Raw genomic sequence first — 20057 nt, 5'->3', positions numbered from 1 at the left:
CCTGTGCATCTGTATAAGTCACCCCTCTGTCACACCTACGGAGTCCCAAGGAAGAGTACAACATATGACACAAGCACCGCATGTATTTAACATGTCCTACCAGCAAACACGCCAAACAACTGTTTTTACTGTGGAAAGAATTGGTCGCCCAATTGGCGAGTACAGGATTGCACACTGACCCCGCAGCTGTGCCTACTCCTGCACGTTGTGACAAAAATGGGCACTTAGAGGTATCAAACAACTCCCATTCTTTAAGCCCCACTTGTATCTCAAGTCTGAGATAGTGTAACTTTCTGCAGTGTGCAGCTTTTACAAAGGTGCCACTTTGTTGCCTGTAATACTCTTGTTTCTTCACGAGCACAAAAGGCAGCTTTCTGCCATCCTAGACATGCCAACGACTCTCAGGACGAACAATGAGGATAGCAGGCCAGGGAACTGTTACCTCCCTCCGGCCGGAAGTCACTTGTGTGTTAGCCTCAAAAGGCAGGTGTTAGAAATGGGGGTCTCTAGTTGGCAAGGGTTTGCACCTTTGCAAAGTGGGTCGCACACCGCTCGTCATACTAGCAAATAGCCCCATAGGATTCTGGAGAATGTAGTGACAGCGGCGGGTACACCTATGCCACGAGTAAAACGTTTAAAATGCCATCCCTGGACACGTGTTTCGAGGTAATTGCCTCTCGTCAGCAGGGAGCAGGTACGTATGCGGGGTGCTGTAGACTGCCAAAAATTATCAGGTATAGTACCTCTCACGGCGCGCGGGTGCGGGATCCGGGCTCGTCAACCCATAGCTCAGGGAGCTTTAAATACAAAATGCGAAGTGGGTCGCACACCGCTCGTCATACTAGCAAATAGCCCCATAGGATTCTGGAGAATGTAGTGACAGCGGCGGGTACACCTATGCCACGAGTAAAACGTTTAAAATGCCATCCCTGGACACGTGTTTCGAGGTAATTGCCTCTCGTCAGCAGGGAGCAGGTACGTATGCGGGGTGCTGTAGACTGCCAAAAATTATCAGGTATAGTACCTCTCACGGCGCGCGGGTGCGGGATCCGGGCTCGTCAACCCATAGCTCAGGGAGCTTTAAATACAAAATGCGAAGTGGGTCGCACACCGCTCGTCATACTAGCAAATAGCCCCATAGGATTCTGGAGAATGTAGTGACAGCGGCGGGTACACCTATGCCACGAGTAAAACGTTTAAAATGCCATCCCTGGACACGTGTTTCGAGGTAATTGCCTCTCGTCAGCAGGGAGCAGGTACGTATGCGGGGTGCTGTAGACTGCCAAAAATTATCAGGTATAGTACCTCTCACGGCGCGCGGGTGCGGGATCCGGGCTCGTCAACCCATAGCTCAGGGAGCTTTAAATACAAAATGCGAAGTGGGTCGCACACCGCTCGTCATACTAGCAAATAGCCCCATAGGATTCTGGAGAATGTAGTGACAGCGGCGGGTACACCTATGCCACGAGTAAAACGTTTAAAATGCCATCCCTGGACACGTGTTTCGAGGTAATTGCCTCTCGTCAGCAGGGAGCAGGTACGTATGCGGGGTGCTGTAGACTGCCAAAAATTATCAGGTATAGTACCTCTCACGGCGCGCGGGTGCGGGATCCGGGCTCGTCAACCCATAGGGTTTGCACCTTTGTCCAATTAGGGACCCTTCCTTCAAGTCAGGATAAGGGAATTACATTCCTAAAACAACCCCTGCTCACCCCCTTGGTAGCTTGGCACGAGCAGTCAGACTTATGTCAGAGGCAGTGTGTAAAGCATTTGCACATAACCAACAGTAATACAATGTAAGCACTACAAAATGACACCACACCAGTTTAGAAAAATATCCAATATTTTTATATACTTCAGACAAGACTAAAAACGATAAAAATGCACCGTACAATACTTTAAAATCTTCAGTTATCAAAATAACCTTGAAAAACAGTTCCTTTACGTCGATAGCTCCCTCTAGGGCTATCACGGCGTTGCGAACAAACAAATCCAAACAGTTCTGGCTGACCGCGGCGTCGCTGGCCAGCTACGGTGTCGGCAAGACCCACAAAACAGTACCTTTAGAAATGCAGGGTGTCGGCGACCTCTCGTGGAGTTTCCGAAAGCACGGCGTCTGCAGGCGTCGATTCCGGAGGTCAGTGCAGGAGTCGTTGGGCCTTTGAAGTCACACACATTGCAAATCGATCTCCTCGCGGTTGAAGTCGGGAGCGCTGGCGTCGGCAGGCTTCGAGTGCAGCGGTGTGGCGTGGGATGCCCTCCGGTCGTGATGCGAACAGCAGCACGGTGGCGGCGTCAGATGGCAGTGGTGAGACCAGAGTCACGGTGCGAAGTGATGCGGTGCTCGTGGCGGTGCTGGCAGGTCACGGTGCAAGCAGCGCTGTCGTCGTTGCTGAAGCACTGTCGTCGGCTTACAAACTGGAGTCGATGGCACCGGCATTGGTAGGCCAAGGCTGTGGTGTGGGATGAGGGCGGTGTGTCGTGTAATTTTACGAGCGGTGCCCTCAAACCACGGTGCAATCAGCGGCGTCAATTTCGGCGTGGAGCGGTGGCGTCGGGGATAACAAGGTAGCTTCGTGAAGTGATGCGGAGTGCGGTGCCCACAGGTCGCGGTGCGAGCAGCGGCCCGGTGGCTGCGTCAGCAGTGAGACCAGAGTCGCGGTGCCTTCAGGACACGGAGTCGGCAGCAGCGTCTTAGAGGACGTTGGGTTGCTTTTTTTTCTGTTGCTGCACCAAACACACAGTCCCCAGTGCTGAGGGCAGAAGAACTAGAAGTCTTTGCTGTTCCTGAGACTTCTTGAACAAGGGACAAGCTCCAACTCAGGCCCTTGGAGAAACTCACAAAAATAGATTGCAGAAAGTTCAGTTGAGTTTTTCACTGTCCAAGACAGAAGCAGCCACTGCAGGCCAACACAGCAAAGCACTCAGCAAAGTCTTCTTGTTGCAAAAGAGTTCTAAAGTGTTGGGGTCTGGGCCCCAAAATGTATACCACTAAATCCTTTGTTCTCTAAAGTCAGAGAGTGTCTGTACCCAGCCAAAACCAGTTCTGTCTTCACTGGTGCAGCTTACTGGCAGGGGGTGGAGACGGCATTGTACAAGACAGACCAAGCCCATTCGGGTGCAAGGAAATCTCCTCCCACTACTCTAATGCAACCCAGGTCTATTCAGCCCAGCCCTGACCCTTCAGACTTCTTGAGCCACTGCCCCTCTCCAGCCCCTGTCATCCAAAAGCCAGACATGCAATACACAACCTGGCGGAAGCACACTGGATGGTTAGGCAAGAAAATACCTACTTTCTAAAAGTGGTATTTTCCAACACAGAATGTAAAAATCACCCTCACTAAAAGATGCATTTTAACATTCTGAGTTCAGGCATACTAAAAGTTATTTTCCTACCTTGTTTCCAGGACCAGTTATGTTTATAAGATGTTATAAACAAACTCCCTATTCTGTCCTATGGTAAAAGGCAGCCTTGCAGTGGTGAAAAACGAAATGCACTTTAAATCACCACCAGGACATGTCACACACAGCAGTACATGTCATACCTCTAACATACACTGCACCCTGCCCACAGGGATACATTGGGCCTACCTTAGGGGTGACTGACACATAGAATAAGGTACGGTTGGGGCCTGCAAGCGGGTGCACTTTCTAGGTTGACATGGCAGTTAAAAACAGCGCACAGACCCTGCTGTGGCAGGTCTGAGTTACCTTTTCAGGGCTACTTCTGTGGGTGGCATAACCAGTGCTGCAATCCCACTAGTAGCATTTGATTTACCAGCCCTGGCACTCTCAGTGCACTTTACTAGGGCCTCACCAGAAAATCAAATATGTCAATCATGGAAACACCAATCCATAACATAATTTACCACAGGAGCACTTGCACTTTAACACTGAACAGCAGAAAGAAAGTGCGCAGAGATACTAAACCAGCAAAAACAGAGTTGAAGCCGGGAGGTCAGAAAGCAAAAAGACTGGGGAAACGCACCAAAAGATACCAAGTCTAACAGCAGACTTCAAAGGAGAAGGGCCTTTTAAGGGCAGATGCGTCACAATAGGGAGGAGGGCTGCTCTCTTGTTCAGGCAGACAGGCTGGCATGGGGAGCAGAGAAGAGAAACCAGTTGCCAAACCAGTTTTCCCAGGGGCCTGTTTCCCCAAGGTAGCCACACAACAGAGGTGGGCTTGTGAGGTCTGAACAGCAAGCGAGGGGTCTCGCCATCTTGGGAATGGGCACAATGGTGCATTCTGGGATATCCAGATGCCACACTCCACAGGAAGTGGTTACTTGGTGGGAGGGAACCTGGTAGCCAATTGGCTACCAACCACATCCTGTCGTGGGGGAATTTTCCAAGCATTAAGGGGGCTACTCCTGCCACCCAGACCTCAAGTCTCTACTGACTGGAAGGAGGACCCAAAGAAAACTGCTCTGCTGCACCAAGGGTCCGGTAAAGAGGCTGCACCGACAAGAACTGCACCTGCTGCACCGACAAGGACTGCACCTGTTGGCTATCAAAGGATGGGACTGTGCCTGACGTGTCCTGCAAAGCCAGAAGACTCCAAGGGCCAGCTGACTGGCCGCCTGTTCGCAGCACAGAAACACAACAGCTGAAGAAGCTTGCTGGGGCAGGTTGGTAACCCAACGTCTTCAAGTTGGTACCACCACTGCCGTGCGACACCAGGAACCACGGCCAGATGCACAGAGTTATACCTGAGTTTGCTGAGCCTTGAAATGCTGCTGTAGAGCTGCTGGGACCCTCTGAGGGATAGTTATTGATCCAGGAAGGATTGGCCTGTGACCGTAGCCCAGTGGCGACTGCATCTTGGCAAGATGAGAGAGGACTTTGTGGGATATCGACCCTGCAATCAGGACACTCTCACCATCTCCGTAGACCGAGGAATCACCAGGAAGATTCAGTCGACCGAATCGCATCCACAGAGCATCTTCAATATACTACTTCCCTTGCATCAGGACCACTTCCGTCGGATTGCTTCACCTGTAAAGTAACTGTTCTTGAAGACCTAGTTGGTCCCTCGAATGGCTCCCAACTGGAGTTGGTCACCTAAAGTGACTCCAATTAACCTAGCCCAACTTTTTATAAAAAAAAGATTTTAATTGTCAAATTTGTTGAATTTGCCAATGCTTGTAAACGAGTTAGTGAATTGTATTGATTTATTAAATCTTGCAAAATCTATATCTCCAGAACCCTCCAGTGGAGCTTTTTTATTTTGGTGTCAAAATGTATATAAAAATGTAGCCTATTTTTATAACTTTGTATCGGATTTCTTGAGTGTTGTGGCTTTTTTCTTCAATTGTTTTGGTGCTGTTTAAATGCTTTACACTAGTTCCTCTGTGAAAGCCTTGCTGCTCAGAGCCACAGCTACCCAGGGTTGAGCTGAGGGTTTTACCGACGAAACCTACCGCTCTTAAAGCGGGTTTGTGAGTGTATTACCCAGTGAGGTTGCACAACCACACCACGTAATACCCCTTATTCCCTCACAATTGTATACTCTAGTCTAAAGGAATTTAGGCCTTGTAGAGTAAAAGTCATGCTTTTAGCGACCAGTTTAAAGAAAACTGTAACCTAAAAGGCATTTTTTTTCTGCATTCTTCTGTTTCTGCCAAAGGGACCGTTATACCTCATTCTTGTGATCTTACCAGTACAACTACAGCATTGTGGAGCCTGTGTGCTCCAGCACTGATGATTTACCTTGCGCTATAAACTGGGGAGGGTATCAATGCGCTGCAGCCTTCTGGAGAAGATGACAGTTGGGTTTTAGGTTTCCGACTAGGATGGTGTCCTTTGTGCATGTGCCTGTGGCAGTAATGATGCCGCATCGAATGCAGAACCTTTCGTACTAGCTGCGACAATCTTGAATGGGGTTACTTCAAGAACATGTAATCCCTCAGCGAGGGAAGGTGGCCAGGATATGGGGTGGTGGAGTTCACCCTCTTATCCAGACACTGAAGCCTCTCCATGAAGGGCTGTAGGGCCACCGGCGGTACCTCCGAATCGCTCGAATACTGGGGCGATGCATTCTCTCCTGGGTGTCTTCCTGAAGTGCATTGGAGAAGGTTTCAAGTGAAGACCTCTCTTGGGTCGGTACAGCTTCTTCCCATCTCGTAGACCATCTCCAGCCTTTTGATCATCACGAAGAACAGTAAAAGCCCGGTGCTCACTCCAGAAGCGCTCCTGTTACTCACTCTTCGCTCCCCGCCCCTCAACACTGATATTATTGTCAGAGCTGATGTTCGAGTGCAAGGGGCCTCTGATCAGTAATGTGTTTGCACTCCACACAAGCGCAGAGAGGCTGCTAGGATCTTGAATCCCTCACAGTTGAGCTGCCAGGACCATGTTCATTGGAAGTGCATGAGCTATGGTCTGCTTTTCCCTAGAGGTAGGTTTAGGCCCCCCTGTGTACATTGGTGCACAGCACACCATAGGAGGTCATGTCACGGGCTGCCCAGTGGGATACCCTAGGCTCAGTCCGCTCAGCACAGGAGCCTTCCACAGCGCACCATAGGAGGTCATGTCACGGGCTGCCCAGTGGGATACCCTAGGCTCAGCCCACTCAGCAGAAGAGCCTTCCACAGCACACCATAGGAGGTCATGTCACGGGCTGCCCAGTGGGATACCCTAGGCTCAGTCCGCTCAGCACAGGAGCCTTCCACAGCACACCATAGGAGGTCATGTCATAGGCTGCCCGGTGGTATACCCTAGGCTCAGCCGACTCAGCAGAAGAGCCTTCCACAGCACACCATAGGAGGGCATGTCACGGGCTGCCCGGTGGGATACCCTAGGCTCAGCCCACTCAGCAGAAGAGCCTTCCACAGCACACCACAGGAGGTCATGTCACGGGCTGCCCAGTGGGATACCCTAGGCTCAGCCCACTCAGCAGAAGAGCCTTCCACAGCACACCATAGGAGGTCATGTCACGGGCTGCCCAGTGGGATACCCTAGGCTCAGTCCGCTCAGCACAGGAGCCTTCCACAGCACACCATAGGAGGTCATGTCACAGGCTGCCCGGTGGGATACCCTAGGCTCAGCCGACTCAGCAGAAGAGCCTTCCACAGCACACCATAGGAGGTCGTGTCACGGGCTGCCCGGTGGGATACCCAAGGCTCAGTCCCCTCAGCAGAAGAGCCTTCCACAGCACACCATAGGAGGTCGTGTCACGGGCTGCCCAGTGGTATACCCTAGGCTCAGTCCCCTCAGCAGAAGAGCCTTCCACAGCACACCATATGAGGTCATGTCACGGGCTGCCAGGTGGGATACCCTAGGCTCAGTCCCCTCAGCAGAAGAGCCTTCCACAGCACATCATAGGAGGTCGTGTCACGGGCTGCCCAGTGGTATACCCTAGGCTCAGTCCGCTCAGCACAGGAGCCTTCCACAGCACACCATAGGAGGTCGTGTCACGGGCTGCCCAGTGGGATACCCTAGGCTCAGCCCACTCAGCAGAAGAGCCTTCCACAGCACACCATAGGAGGTCGTGTCACGGGCTGCCCGGTGGGATACCCTACGCTCAGTCCGCTCAGCACAGGAGCCTTCCACAGCACACCATAGGAGGTCATGTCACGGACTGCCCAGTGGGATACCCTAGGCTCAGCCCACTCAGCAGAAGAGCCTTCCACAGCACACCATAAGAGGTCATGTCACGGGCTGCTCAGTGGGATACCCTAGGCTCAGTCCACTCAGCAGAAGAGCCTTCCACAGCACACCATAGGAGGTCATGTCACGGGCTGCCCAGTGGGATACCCTAGGCTCAGTCCGCTCAGCACAGGAGCCTTCCACAGCACACCATAGGAGGTCATGTCACAGGCTGCCCGGTGGGATACCCTAGGCTCAGTCCCCTCAGCAGAAGAGCCTTCCACAGCACACCATAGGAGGTCGTGTCACGGGCTGCCCAGTGGTATACCCTAGGCTCAGTCCCCTCAGCAGAAGAGCCTTCCACAGCACACCATAGGAGGTCATGTCACGGGCTGCCAGGTGGGATACCCTAGGCTCAGTCCCCTCAGCAGAAGAGCCTTCCACAGCACACCATAGGAGGTCATGTCACGGGCTGCCCAGTGGGATACCCTAGGCTCAGTCCGCTCAGCACAGGAGCCTTCCACAGCACACCATAGGAGGTCATGTCACGGGCTGCCCAGTGGGATACCCAAGGCTCAGCCCACTCAGCAGAAGAGCCTTCCACAGCACACCATAGGAGGTCATGTCACGGGCTGCCCAGTGGGATACCCTAGGCTCAGCCCACTCAGCAGAAGAGCCTTCCAGGTTTCCAGCTCTATTTGGTGCCCATACGCAAGATCTCTTATGATTTATTGTCACTGTTTCGGTCACCGTGGCTGCCCATGCAGGTCCCTAATAGAGGAACAAGGTCACACACAGGGGAACAGAGGGGATGGACAGACTCTAACCCTGTAGACCACAGAATGTGCTGTGTCGGGGACCAAGCAACCTATAGACTGACTTTGCACTGGGATTCTTTCTAGTTGGGTTGACTGCTTTGGCCCAGGCTGCTGGAGGCGGAGTTCTAGCGCATGTTGGTTGGATTCAGAATTGGACCGCTGCTGGTCTTGTAGGTTGTCTCTATCGAAGTCCCTCACTCACCCTCTGATCTTTTCTCCTGCAGCTTCATCACGTTCCGCTCCTGCATCTACCTGGACAAGAAGCACAGTGTGTTTGGGAGGTAAGCAATGGAAGGGACCGATTTGAAGGTCCATGCTGTCAAAAGCTTCTGAAATTGGTCTTTGGTGGTCTTGCGGGGACTGTGGTGATCTTGCGTGTTTCCCTTTGGTCTGCCATGCTGGCACTGTGCCCACATACTAGACATAGAGTGGGCAAGCGGCTCTCTAAAATTCTCGAAAGGTGGGAGAGGACTTGTATTTTGGGGCTCTGAGGCGCGACTTAAGGCACTGTGTATGGCTTGAAATGTTATCAATGAGGGAGGTCCTTCTCTGATCTTCGCACAGCATTTGATTTACCTTCCTGTCGCTCCCCTGCCCCTCAGTCTGTCAATCCAACATTCCCTACATCTTCTCTGTCCTTCATCTTTCTATTTTCTCCACTCTCCCCTCAGTCTTCCCTTCTCTCTCTCTTTTTGTTCTCTGTTTTCCCATCTCTACATCTCCCTCCTGTTGCTGCTGGTCTCTCTCGGTAAATCCATATTTGTAAAGTGCAAACTACTCACCCTTACCAGGTCTCAAGGCGCTATGGGCCGTCGTGGAAATTAAGTGAGCTATTGTCCAGAGTCACATGGTGCTGAGCTGAGCTGCCACCGGAGCCGGGATCGAACCGTGAACCCTGTGCTCTGAAGTCAGCTGCTCTGGCCGCTGCACCACACCTCTCCACTCCATCCCCATCTCTTAGTAACTTGTTGATTACACTGGGACACTTAATCACTTCGGATGAAAAACAAAAATGGGAAACTATGTTGGAAATAAAATAAAATCGCAAGAAAAACATTTGGAAGGAACAAGTAAGTTAAATGAGGATGAGGTGACGGTTACTGTTTCAAATTTGAAAAAAAACTGGAAGTGTGTGTGAAAAAAGAAGAGATATTGTCTCCCTCTGTAAATATATTTTAAAGACGACTTGGCAAAGCCAATAGTTCTCGGTCTAATATGGAAAGATATGTAGCACTTCCACGCCTCGTAAGGACATCATCTTTGGAGGAGTCATTGAACCAAAAAACTACCAAATAACAATCAGGAAACATACTAAAGAGGTAGAGGGCAGCATTGTCCTCTTTGTGATGTCACTGTAAGCGCTACCTCCTTCGTGGACCGCCTATTTAATGGGGAGTGCGGCCGCACCACTCGCATCATCTAGGAGACCAAAATGCTTTTTCTAGCGGTTACATTATGATATTGTAAGAATAAGTTAGGCGATTATTCCCACTTCTCTTTCCCTTTCTTTTTTGTGTTTGTTTGTTTACATTTAAATTTTAAAGACACACTTCAGGCACCAGTCCCAAGAGTGAAGGCTGTCCCAGAGCTAATGAGCGAAATAAACCATGTATTTTGATATAAGACAGATACACCAGTGGCTCATTTAAGTATTAATCTTATAATGTACGATTTTTTCCCACAATATACCATACTTTTGTTTCCTCCTAGGGGTAGTAAACGCTCTATAAATACACTTTACATTAGAGCGAGACACATGGGAGGGAGTCGGCAAGAGAAGAAAGGGATTATAGTTGTGGAATAATCCCTCAATGCAGGCACTTGAGTGAAGGCGGAAGGATACCTTCAAATAGCCAAAGGCATCAGGCGAGAGATTAATCCTCCACTGGGCTGGTATGACGTGATTTTTAGTTAGTCTCAAGCCATTGGCCGAAAGTCGGGGGTCAAAGAAAGCCAGTGTTGAAAGGGCGGCCCCAGCGCTCACTCCGTGTATATTGTTAACATTAGGTCTGTTGCATAGTTGTCCAGTCAAACCTCAGACCTAAAAGAAAGGTACGCGCATTTAGGGTGGGCAGAGGGGTCACGTCCCTAAAGCCGAAAAAAAAGTGTCATCTATTAAAAAAAAATTATGAGTCCGATTTAAATGCAAAACTTCTCAAAAACAATAATAGGAACCCGAAATTGGTTTCCTGGAGGTGAATCACCCAAGGATGATCCCAAAGTAATTGATGGCCCCGGATGTATTCACGTAGAACCCATCACTCATCTTAGCTTTTCTCTTTCTTTGCCCCATTCCCCTTCCTCCTATCTTCCCTCTTTCTAGCTCCCCTCTTATCTAGTCCACCTCCGCGCGCCTGGAAGCCCCTTTCCGCTTCAGGGCGCCATGACACCGGCTGAGTCTCACTGAGGCAGGAGGCCAGTCACAGTGCTGCCCTCTTCAGGAAGGTAGGAGCGGTCCCTCCGCAGCCCACATCCGCTGACGTCACAGTGTTCTAAGCGGCGGCTCACCTTTCACGCGCCGTGAGGCGGAAGCGCTGCTTTGGTGCTATCTTTAGAGCATGCGATTGACCTTTCAAGTAATGTTCGTCTGTTTCCGCAGCTGCCTACGATCAGCCTCAAATTACGGCTTCTTATATAGAGGCATAATTGGATTTTCGTGTAAATCCTGTAATGGCCCTCCAGGGAGATCCCGCTCCTCGCAGTAGCTCTGCTAAATGCATTTCAGAGTCTGATCTTTTTTAATTCCGGCGACAGAAGGGCTCTGATGCGAGGCTGCTGCCTTCTCTGCAGAGACGTGTCTGGGAGCTGACGCTGGGGTCCCGTGTGCAGGGGTCCTGCATTTATCTCATCAACCAGTTCATTGTTCTGGCGAGATCAGACATGGAGGTAGTGTCCACTGTAAAGGGTGGTGGGAAAGAAACATTCACCTTAAAACCCTTGATTCACTCAGAGTCTCTGCAGCCAACATGTTCACATCGACCACAAGGTGTGCTTCAGTGGAGACCTCCAGCCGCGCTTGTACCCAGCTCTCCGTGTGACTGGTGTGTTCTTGGATTCTCGGTCTTTGCATGCCTGGATTGTGGCCTGGCTTGAACCTTGAATGTCTGTGTGCTTGTGTTGTCTTGGTTGTTTGTGTACTTGGACTGTGGCTGGCTGGGGCCTTGAATGTCTGTGTGCTTGTGTTGTCTTGGTTGTTTGTGTACTTGGACTGTGGCTGGCTTGGGTCTTGAATGTCTGTGTGCTTGTGTTGTCTTGGTTGTTTGTGTACTTGGACTGTGGCTGGCTTGGGTCTTGAATGTCTGTGTGCTTGTGTTGTCTTGGTTGTTTGTGTACTTGGACTGTGGCTGGCTTGGGCCTTGAATGTCTGTGTGCTTGTGTTGTCTTGGTTGTTTGTGTACTTGGACTGTGGCTGGCTTGGGTCTTGAATGTCTGTGTGCTTGTGTTGTCTTGGTTGTTTGTGTACTTGGACTGTGGCTGGCTTGAACCTTGAATGTCTGTGTGCTTGTGTTGTCTTGGTTGTTTGTGTACTTGGACTGTGGCTGGCTTGGGTCTTGAATGTCTGTGTGCTTGTGTTGTCTTGGTTGTTTGTGTACTTGGACTGTGGCCTGGCTTGAACCTTGAATGTCTGTGTGCTTGTGTTGTCTTGGTTGTTTGTGTACTTGGACTGTGGCTGGCTTGGGCCTTGAATGTCTGTGAGCTTGTGTTGTCTTGGTTGTTTGTGTACTTGGACTGTGGCTGGCTTGGGCCTTGAATGTCTGTGTGCTTGTGTTGTCTTGGTTGTTTGTGTACTTGGACTGTGGCTGGCTTGGGCCTTGAATGTCTGTGAGCTTGTGTTGTCTTGGTTGTTTGTGTACTTGGACTGTGGCTGGCTTGGGCCTTGAATGTCTGTGCGCTTGTGTTGTCTTGGTTGTTTGTGTACTTGGACTGTGGCTGGCTTGAACCTTGAATGTCTGTGTGCTTGTGTTGTCTTGGTTGTTTGTGTACTTGGACTGTGGCTGGCTGGGGCCTTGAATGTCTGTGTGCTTGTGTTGTCTTGGTTGTTTGTGTACTTGGACTGTGGCTGGCTTGGGCCTTGAATGTCTGTGTGCTTGTGTTGTCTTGTTTCTTTGTGTGAACAAAGCAAACATAGAAATGATGGACGGAGCGCTGAAACGCTTCAGACACTCACCCCCAGTCACTGTTAGATCTGGGTTGAATCCATCATCGTTCTTTAGCTCACTTCGCCACCTCAGTTCCGACCCAGTCATATGCAAATCCGTCTTGACCCGTTTCCTCATGGGAAGAGTCCAGCCCGAACTGTCAAGCCAGGTCTTCCCTGGACCCGGAAACAAACATCCTCGGTCCGTTTTTGGGGTAACACCCCTCATCAGCCAGGCTACCTTGAATCCAGTGGCAAAGTGAGCAAGGGACCCACATCTGGACATACCCTGCCAACTTGGGGCGAACAGTGCAAACCCAACGAGATGATGGACAGAACTCTGAAACTTTTCAGACACTCAACCCCAGTCACAGATTTGGGTTGAATCCATCATTGTTTTGAGTGTCTGAAAAGTTTCAGCGCTCTGTCCATCATCGCCTTGTGTTTGCTTTGTTTCTTTGTGTACCTGGGTTGTGGTTGGCTTGGGCCTTGAATGTCTATGTGCTTGCATTCGTCTTTGTTCTCGGTGTTCCTGTACTGTGCCTTAGTTCTTTGTATACATGAATTCTGGTTGGCTTATTCATTGAGTCTCTTATACCTCGATTGTGTTCTTCATGTGTGTGGATGGTGCCTTCATTCTTTCTACGCCTGAGCTGTGGCTGGCTTGTACTGTGTATCTCTGTGGGTTTGCCTTGTGCCTTGGTTCTTCAATCAATCATGGTATTTGTAAAGCGCGCCACTTACCCGTGAGGGTCTCAAGGCGCTGGGGGGGGGGGGGGGGGGGGGAGTTGCGCTACTGCTCGAAGAGCCAGGTCTTGAGGAGTCTTCTAAAGGCGAGTAAGTCTTTGGTCTGCCGTAGGTAGGGTGTTCCAGGTCTTGGCGGCGAGGTAGGAGAAGGATCTGCCGCCGGAGGTTGTTCGTTGGATGCGGGAGACGGCGGCAAGTGCGAGGCTGGCGGAGCGGAGCTGGCGGGTGGGGGTGTGGAAGCTGAGTCTGCTGTTCAGGTAGGCTGGTCCGGTGTCGTGGAGTGCTTTGTGTGCGTGGGTGAGGAGTTTGAAGGTGATCCTCTTGTCGACGGGGAGCCAGTGTAGGTTTGTCAGGTGGGGGGTGACGTGGCTGCAGCGGGGGACGTTGACGATCAGTCGGGCGGAGGCATTTTGGATGCGCTGTAGTCGTAGTAGGTGTTTGGCTGGGATTCCGGCTTAGAGTCCGTTGCCGTAGTCCAGCCTGCTGCTGACGAGGGCCTGTGTCACCGTTCTTCTTGTATCGGTCAGGATCCACTTGAAGATCCTGCGAAGCATGCGGAGGGTGTTGAAGCAGGAGGAGGAGACGGCGTTGACCTGTTTGGACATGGAGAGGGAGGAGTCGAGGATGAATCCTAGATTGCGTGCGTGGTCGGTGGGTGTCGGTGCTGTCCCGAGAGTGGTCGGCCACCAGGAGTCGTCCCAGGCCGAGGGGTTGGGTCCGAGGATGAGGACCTCCGTCTTGTCCGAGTTCAGTTTCAGCCGGCTGCTCCTCATCCAGTCGGCGATGGCCTTCATTCCGTTGTGGATGTTGGTTTTGGCGGTGCGCGGGTCCTTGGTGAGAGAGGATGAGCTGAGTGTCGTCGGCGTAGGAGATGATGTTGAGGTTGTGGTGGCGGGCCACTTGTGCGAGGGGGGCCACGTTTCTGGATTGTGGCCTGGTCCTTTGTGTATCTGGTTTATGGCTGGCTTGTACTGTGTATTTCTAAGCGCTTGCATTGCACCTGGTTCTCCACATTTCTGGATTGTGGCTTTGTTCTTTGTATACCTGATTTGTGGCTGGCTTGTACTGTGTATCTCTGAGCTGAACAATTGCAATGGTTTGGCACTCATTTCAAAGTGAATGTTAAATCTTATTTGTGGTAATTCAGTACAAGACCGTAACATTTCATGCACCGTTTCAATAATTCGTATTCTCCATTGGCTGTGTTTTGAAGATAATTCTTTATTTTTGTTCACATTCTTCTTCTTATAAAAAAAGGAATAGCCACAGTAGCCAACGCACTTCGTCCTGCTGGACTTTTTCAGGGCTCTATTCACAAATACATTCCTATCGGAGATGGTGATCGTATGTCGCAGATAGCCTTTTGTAAGAAGACTTATCCTTTTAAGTCCCGTGTTGTGAATGAGTTTTCAAAATTGACGTGTTAGATCATGGCACTGAGAGTGTAGTCCTGGCTCATTGATGGGTCACTGTGGGTTATTTTCATAACATCACTGGGGTTCCAGTGTTCCAGACCATGTATCAAGTGGCGATACGTGCCTTCATTCTTTGTGGCTAGCTGTTGCCTGGACTCCCTGTGTTTTCGTAGTGTGTACTCCATGTTCATGCATTGTGGATGGCTTATTCCTTGATTCTCACTGTTCCTAGATTGACCTTGGTTCTCTGTGTGCCCAAAATGGGCCCTGATTGTCCCTTGATTCTCTGCCTTCCTGGAGTATTTGAAATTTCATCCTCTGTGCGCCAAGATTGTGTCTTGGTTGCCCACCTGTCTGGTTTCTGCCTTGATTCTATATATGTGTCAGTATTGTCTTGTTTCTCTGTTTCTGAAATGTGACTGGCTTGTACCTTGATCCTCTCCATACCTGGATTGCGCCTTCACACTGTGTGTTCCTGGATTGTTCCTTCACACTGTGTGTTCCTGGATTGTTCCTTCACACTGTGTGTTCCTGGATTGTTCCTTCACACTGCGTGTTCCTGGATTGTTCCTTCATACTGTGTGTTCCTGAATTGTGCCTTCACACTGTGTGTTCCTGAATTGGGCCTTCACACTGTGTGTTCCTGGATTGGGCCTTCACACTGTGTGTTCCTGGATTGGGCCTTCACACTGTGTGTGCCTGGATTGTCCCCTCACACTGTGTGTTCCTGGATTGTGTGATGCAAGGGATGCCTTCCCGTGTGACGCCAGAGGTGCCCCTGTGTGACGCCAGAGGTGCCCCTGTGTGACGCCAGAGGTGCCCCTGTGTGACGCCAGAGGTGCCCCTGTGTGACGCCAGAGGTGCCCCTGTGTGACGCCAGAGGTGCCCCTGTGTGACGCCAGAGGTGCCCCTGTGTGACGCCAGAGGTGCCCCTGTGTGACGCCAGAGGTGCCCCTGTGTGACGCCAGAGGTGCCCCTGTGTGACGCCAGAGGTGGCCCTGTGTGACGCCAGAGGTGGCCCTGTGTGACGCCAGAGGTGGCCCTGTGTGACGCCAGAGGTGGCCCTGTGTGACACCAGAGGTGCCTCCGTGTGGCACCTGGCGTGCCGAGCTGTACCGTCATTCCGTTTATGCCTAGATTGTGCCTTGAGCTCCCAGAGTCCCTCCTTGACCCATGATCCAGGGTTCATCGAGACTGTGAAGTAACATTCTCTTCTCTCTCTAGGGTCGTTGGAGGCTTTGAGACGTTGACGGCCATGGAGAATGTGGACGCAGACCCGAAGACTGATCGCCCCTCGGTAATGAGTTTGTGATGTGGTCATCCCCTGACGCTAACAGAGCCCATCCTGCTGTCTCGGTCCTCCCCGGATTCCTATCAGCAGCTAGTACTGCTGCCTGCAGCCTCCAGCTGGTAGTCCATTACTCATATATGAAAGAGACACGTTAGTGATAGATTCCTTACCTTAGAATATCCCCAGGCGTCAGACTGGATCCGGAAAGTTTTCGTCAGCAGTACCCCTGTGCGTCGGTAGGCGTCATCGTACGGCTTCGCGTTCGTCGCTGGCTTTGTAGCCGCGAGATGACGTCAGAGCTACTTAGACGTGCCCATGCGCACTGACGTCAGTTCTTTCTTTTTTGGCACAGCAGCGCAGATCCGAGAGAGAGCGGTACCCCCAGTTATAAGTTTTAACTTGTTTTCTGACAACTTGTTTTGTCGTGTACTTGACTCCTGGTACAATAGAGATGCCCGGGTTTAAGTCCTATAGAGCCTGCCGTCGGAACATGTCGGTATCGGACCCTCACGACGTGTGTCTCTTCTGCTTGGGGCATGCTCATGACCCCCAGGCGTGCCCCGATTGTCGGGCCATAGCGCTGAAAGGTTTGCGGGAGAGTTCCCCAAAGTTGTTGGAGGTCCGGCAGTCGGTTCTGCACCGACCAAGGTCCCGATCCCATGGGAGGTCAAGGGAACGGTCGCGAGCCATCAGCATCGCTCGTCAGAATTGGGGACAGGTAAGTCTCGGTGCCATAAAAAGTCAAAGAAGCGACGTCGCTCTTCCTCTACCCCCTCACCGGTCGTGGGGCGCAGTGGAGGAGGTGGGCGGTAACTCCCCTGCGGCTCCATTGGAGCCTCCGTCGTTGCCTGCGGCCTACCCTCCCTTTTCGGGGCTGCACGTGACTTCGGACGAGGTGCAGGCCTTTATGTCGGCCTTGCGCCATTTGTTTTCCCCGCCGGGTCCCTCCAAAGCGCCTTCGGGCCCCGCGGATCCGTCGGAAGGGTTTTCCCCCATGCCGCCGCCTCTGGCCTCGGCTACGCCGGCACCATACCCTGCAGCGCCGCCAGCTGCGGCCCGGGCCTTGGTGCTGAGGCCGGACGGCGCCGACCCGGGACTGGTATCTTACCTTCCCAATCCATTTCTTGGAGGGGAGTTTATCAAGTTTCCCAGGGCACCTCGTCCTTACCGGCCCCTTCAGCAACCGGTGGACGAAGGGGACTACTGAGAGGGGTCTGAGGATCCTCTTGCAGCTCAATGCGAGGATGAGCCTGAGTGGAAACGCAATGTGGAGGGTCCAGAAAATCTGGATTTCTCTCCACACCCTGGTACTCTGTCCCCTTCTTCCGTGGCCACGGAGGAGGTTGGGGCTTTTTCGGTGGTTGCGCGTCGGGCAGCTGAGGCTCTTAACCTCGAGCTCCCTTCTGTACCTATCATGACGAATCTCCTGACTGAGGTCCTGCAGCCGCAGTCATCCTCTGCGGAGCCGTTACTGCCCTTCAATGAAGCGCTTATTGATATCCTGTTGGGGACCTGGATTAAACCTAGCACAGGAGTCCCTGTAGACAAGGGGATGGCGCGCCGCCATCGCCGGGCGATCCCAGCTTTCTCACACAACACCCGACGCCTGAGAGTCTGGTTGTCCAGGACAAGGAATCTAGGAAACCAGAGCAATTTGGGAAAAAGATTTTCACATCTGCCAGCTCTGGGTTGCGGACGGTGAATACTGCGTGCCTGCTTGGCCGCTATTCCTATTCTGTGTGGGACACTGTGGCGCAGGTGCTGCCGCAGTGCCCTGTGGAAGCACGGGCGGTTCTCTCCCAAGCCATTACTGAAGCGAGAGATGCTGCAAAATGTACTATTCGTTTAGGACTTGACACGGCCGATTCTCTCGGTAGGGCACTTTCCACAACTGTGGCGCTCCGTCGTTATGCTTGGCTCCGAACTACTGGCTTTTCTGGGGATGTCCACAACACCCTCTTGGACATGCCCTTTGACGGTACATGCCTCTTTGGTGATAAGGCGGATAGCACCCTAGAACACTTTAAGGACTCTTGGGCTACGGCCCAGTCCTTGGGTCACGCCACCACACGTACTCCCTCGGGGTCTGCTCTTCGGTCCTTTCGAGGTCCAGGTCAGGGCACCCAGGCACGTTCATTTCAGACCCGCAAGGTTCCGCAGCCACAGTCTCAGCGCAGCAGCGGATGTGGGACCCGCCGTGGTGGGTCCCGAGGGCAGCAGGCGGGTCAGTCCACCACCTCCCCTGCCGCCGCCTCTAGTTCTGTGTTTCAAGCCCACCTGACGCCAGTGGGTGGCAGGATTCGCCATCACCTTCCCCACTGGCGCTCCATAACCTCAGACAGGTGGGTTCTGCAAATAGTTCGCAGAGGCTATTCCCTCCCCTTCGAATCTACCCCTGCGGCCATGCCACCTCAGTACCACCGCATGTCGGGGGAACACTTGGCACTTCTCCAGCAGGAAGTTACGGCCCTCTTGGCCAAGGGGGCCATCGAGCGCGTTCCGATGCCAGAAGTAGGTTGTGGTTGTTACTCCCACTACTTCTTGTTTCCGAAGAAGGTCTTCGCCCTATCTTAGACCTCCGGAACGTCAATCGCTTCCTCCGGAAGGAGAAGTCCAAGATGCTCACGCTAGCTCAGGTGTTGTCTGCTCTAGACCCGCAAGACTGGCTGGTAGCGTTGGACTTGCAGGAAGCTTATTGTCATATTCCCATCCTGCCAGCCCACCGGCGTTACCTACTGTTCACGGTGGGCCACGAGCACTTTCAGTTCACCTTGCTTCCTTTCGGCCTTACCAGCGCCCCTCGGGTGTTCACGAAAGTGATGGCGGTGGTCGCAGCTTATCTGCGCAGATCAGGGGTTTCAGTCTTCCCCTATCTCGACGACTGGCTGTTGAAAGCGGGCTCGCCCCAGGCAGTCGTCTCCCAACGCCAGACTACGGCCGACCTCCTGCATTTGCTGGGGTTTTCCATCAACGTGCCGAAGTCGCACCTGATTCCCTCTCAGAAACTCCTCTTCATCGGAGCAGTTCTGGATACGGCGCAGATTCGGGTTTATCCTCCCGAACAGCGAGTCCGGGACATTCGGGCTATAATTCCGATCTTTCGGCCCTGGTCCTGGGTTTAGGTCAGGAAGACACAGAGGCTGCTGGGCCTCATGGCCACCTGCATCCTGCTGATCGATCATGCCAGATGGCATATGCGGGCTCTGCAGTGGGACCTGAAGTTACAGTGGATGCAGCATTGGAGGAACCTGTCCAACTATGTCCAGATCTCGCAGGGCACTGCACAGGACTTGCAGTGGTGGCTCACGAACCAGCGTTTGGTCAGCGTCCGATCCCTCTCCCTTCCCCAACTGGAGCACACAGTAGTGACGGACGCGTCCCTCCTGGGATGGGGCGGCCACATGGGAGAGGCGGAGATCATAGGCCTCTGGTCTCTGGCGGAGTCCAAACTCCATATCAACCTTTTGGAGCTCAAGGCGATCCTACTTGCACTCAAAGCATTCCTTCCCTCTGTCAAGGGGAGAGTATTGCAGGTGTTAAGACAAGACCACCGCCATGTGGTACTGCAACAAACAGGGCAGGGTGGGGTCGTGGATCCTATCTCAGGAGGCTCTACGTCTCTGGACGTGGCTGGAACGTCAAGGCATTTCCTTGGTGGTTCAACACCTGTCAGGTTCACTGAACGCCAGGGCGGACAAACTCAGCTGACGGTGCATGTTGGATCACGAATGGCGTCTTCACTCGGATGTGGTGCAAGGTCTCTTCCAGCAGTGGGGAGAACCTTGGTTAGATCTATTCGCCACTGAAGAGAACGCGCAATGTCAGCAGTTCTGCGTGTTGAGGTTTCCAAGGCGGCACTCGCTAGGCGATGCTTTTCGTCACGAGTGGAGTTGCGGTCTGTTGTACGCCTTTCCGCCTATACCACTCCTGCCCAGAGTGCTGAAGAGGATCAGGCGCGACCGGGCCCAAGTAATTCTTGCGGCACCGCACTGGGCTCGAAGAGTTTGGTATCCCGAGCTACTCAGTATGAGCGTGGATCCCCCGATCCGACTGCCTCTTCG

General features: G+C 52.4%; 1 protein-coding gene across 3 annotated transcripts in view; it reads left to right on the top strand.

The window, feature by feature from the left end:
* Window positions 1–20057, top strand: part of PPIL2 (peptidylprolyl isomerase like 2) — a 332508-nt gene that overhangs the window by 295994 nt on the left and 16457 nt on the right. For all 3 annotated transcript variants that reach the window (XM_085636442.1, XM_085636443.1, XM_085636445.1), the window contains 2 exons: window positions 8630–8686; window positions 15930–16002. In XM_085636442.1, the coding sequence (XP_085492568.1) occupies window positions 8630–8686; window positions 15930–16002 (130 nt within the window). The remainder of the gene's footprint in view (window positions 1–8629; window positions 8687–15929; window positions 16003–20057) is intronic.

The sequence above is a fragment of the Triturus cristatus genome, chromosome 11 (genome assembly GCF_964204655.1).
Source record: "Triturus cristatus chromosome 11, aTriCri1.1, whole genome shotgun sequence".
Taxonomy (NCBI): domain Eukaryota; kingdom Metazoa; phylum Chordata; class Amphibia; order Caudata; family Salamandridae; genus Triturus; species Triturus cristatus.
Note: the sequence above shows the minus strand (reverse complement) of the source record. Positions and strands in the feature narration are given on the sequence as shown.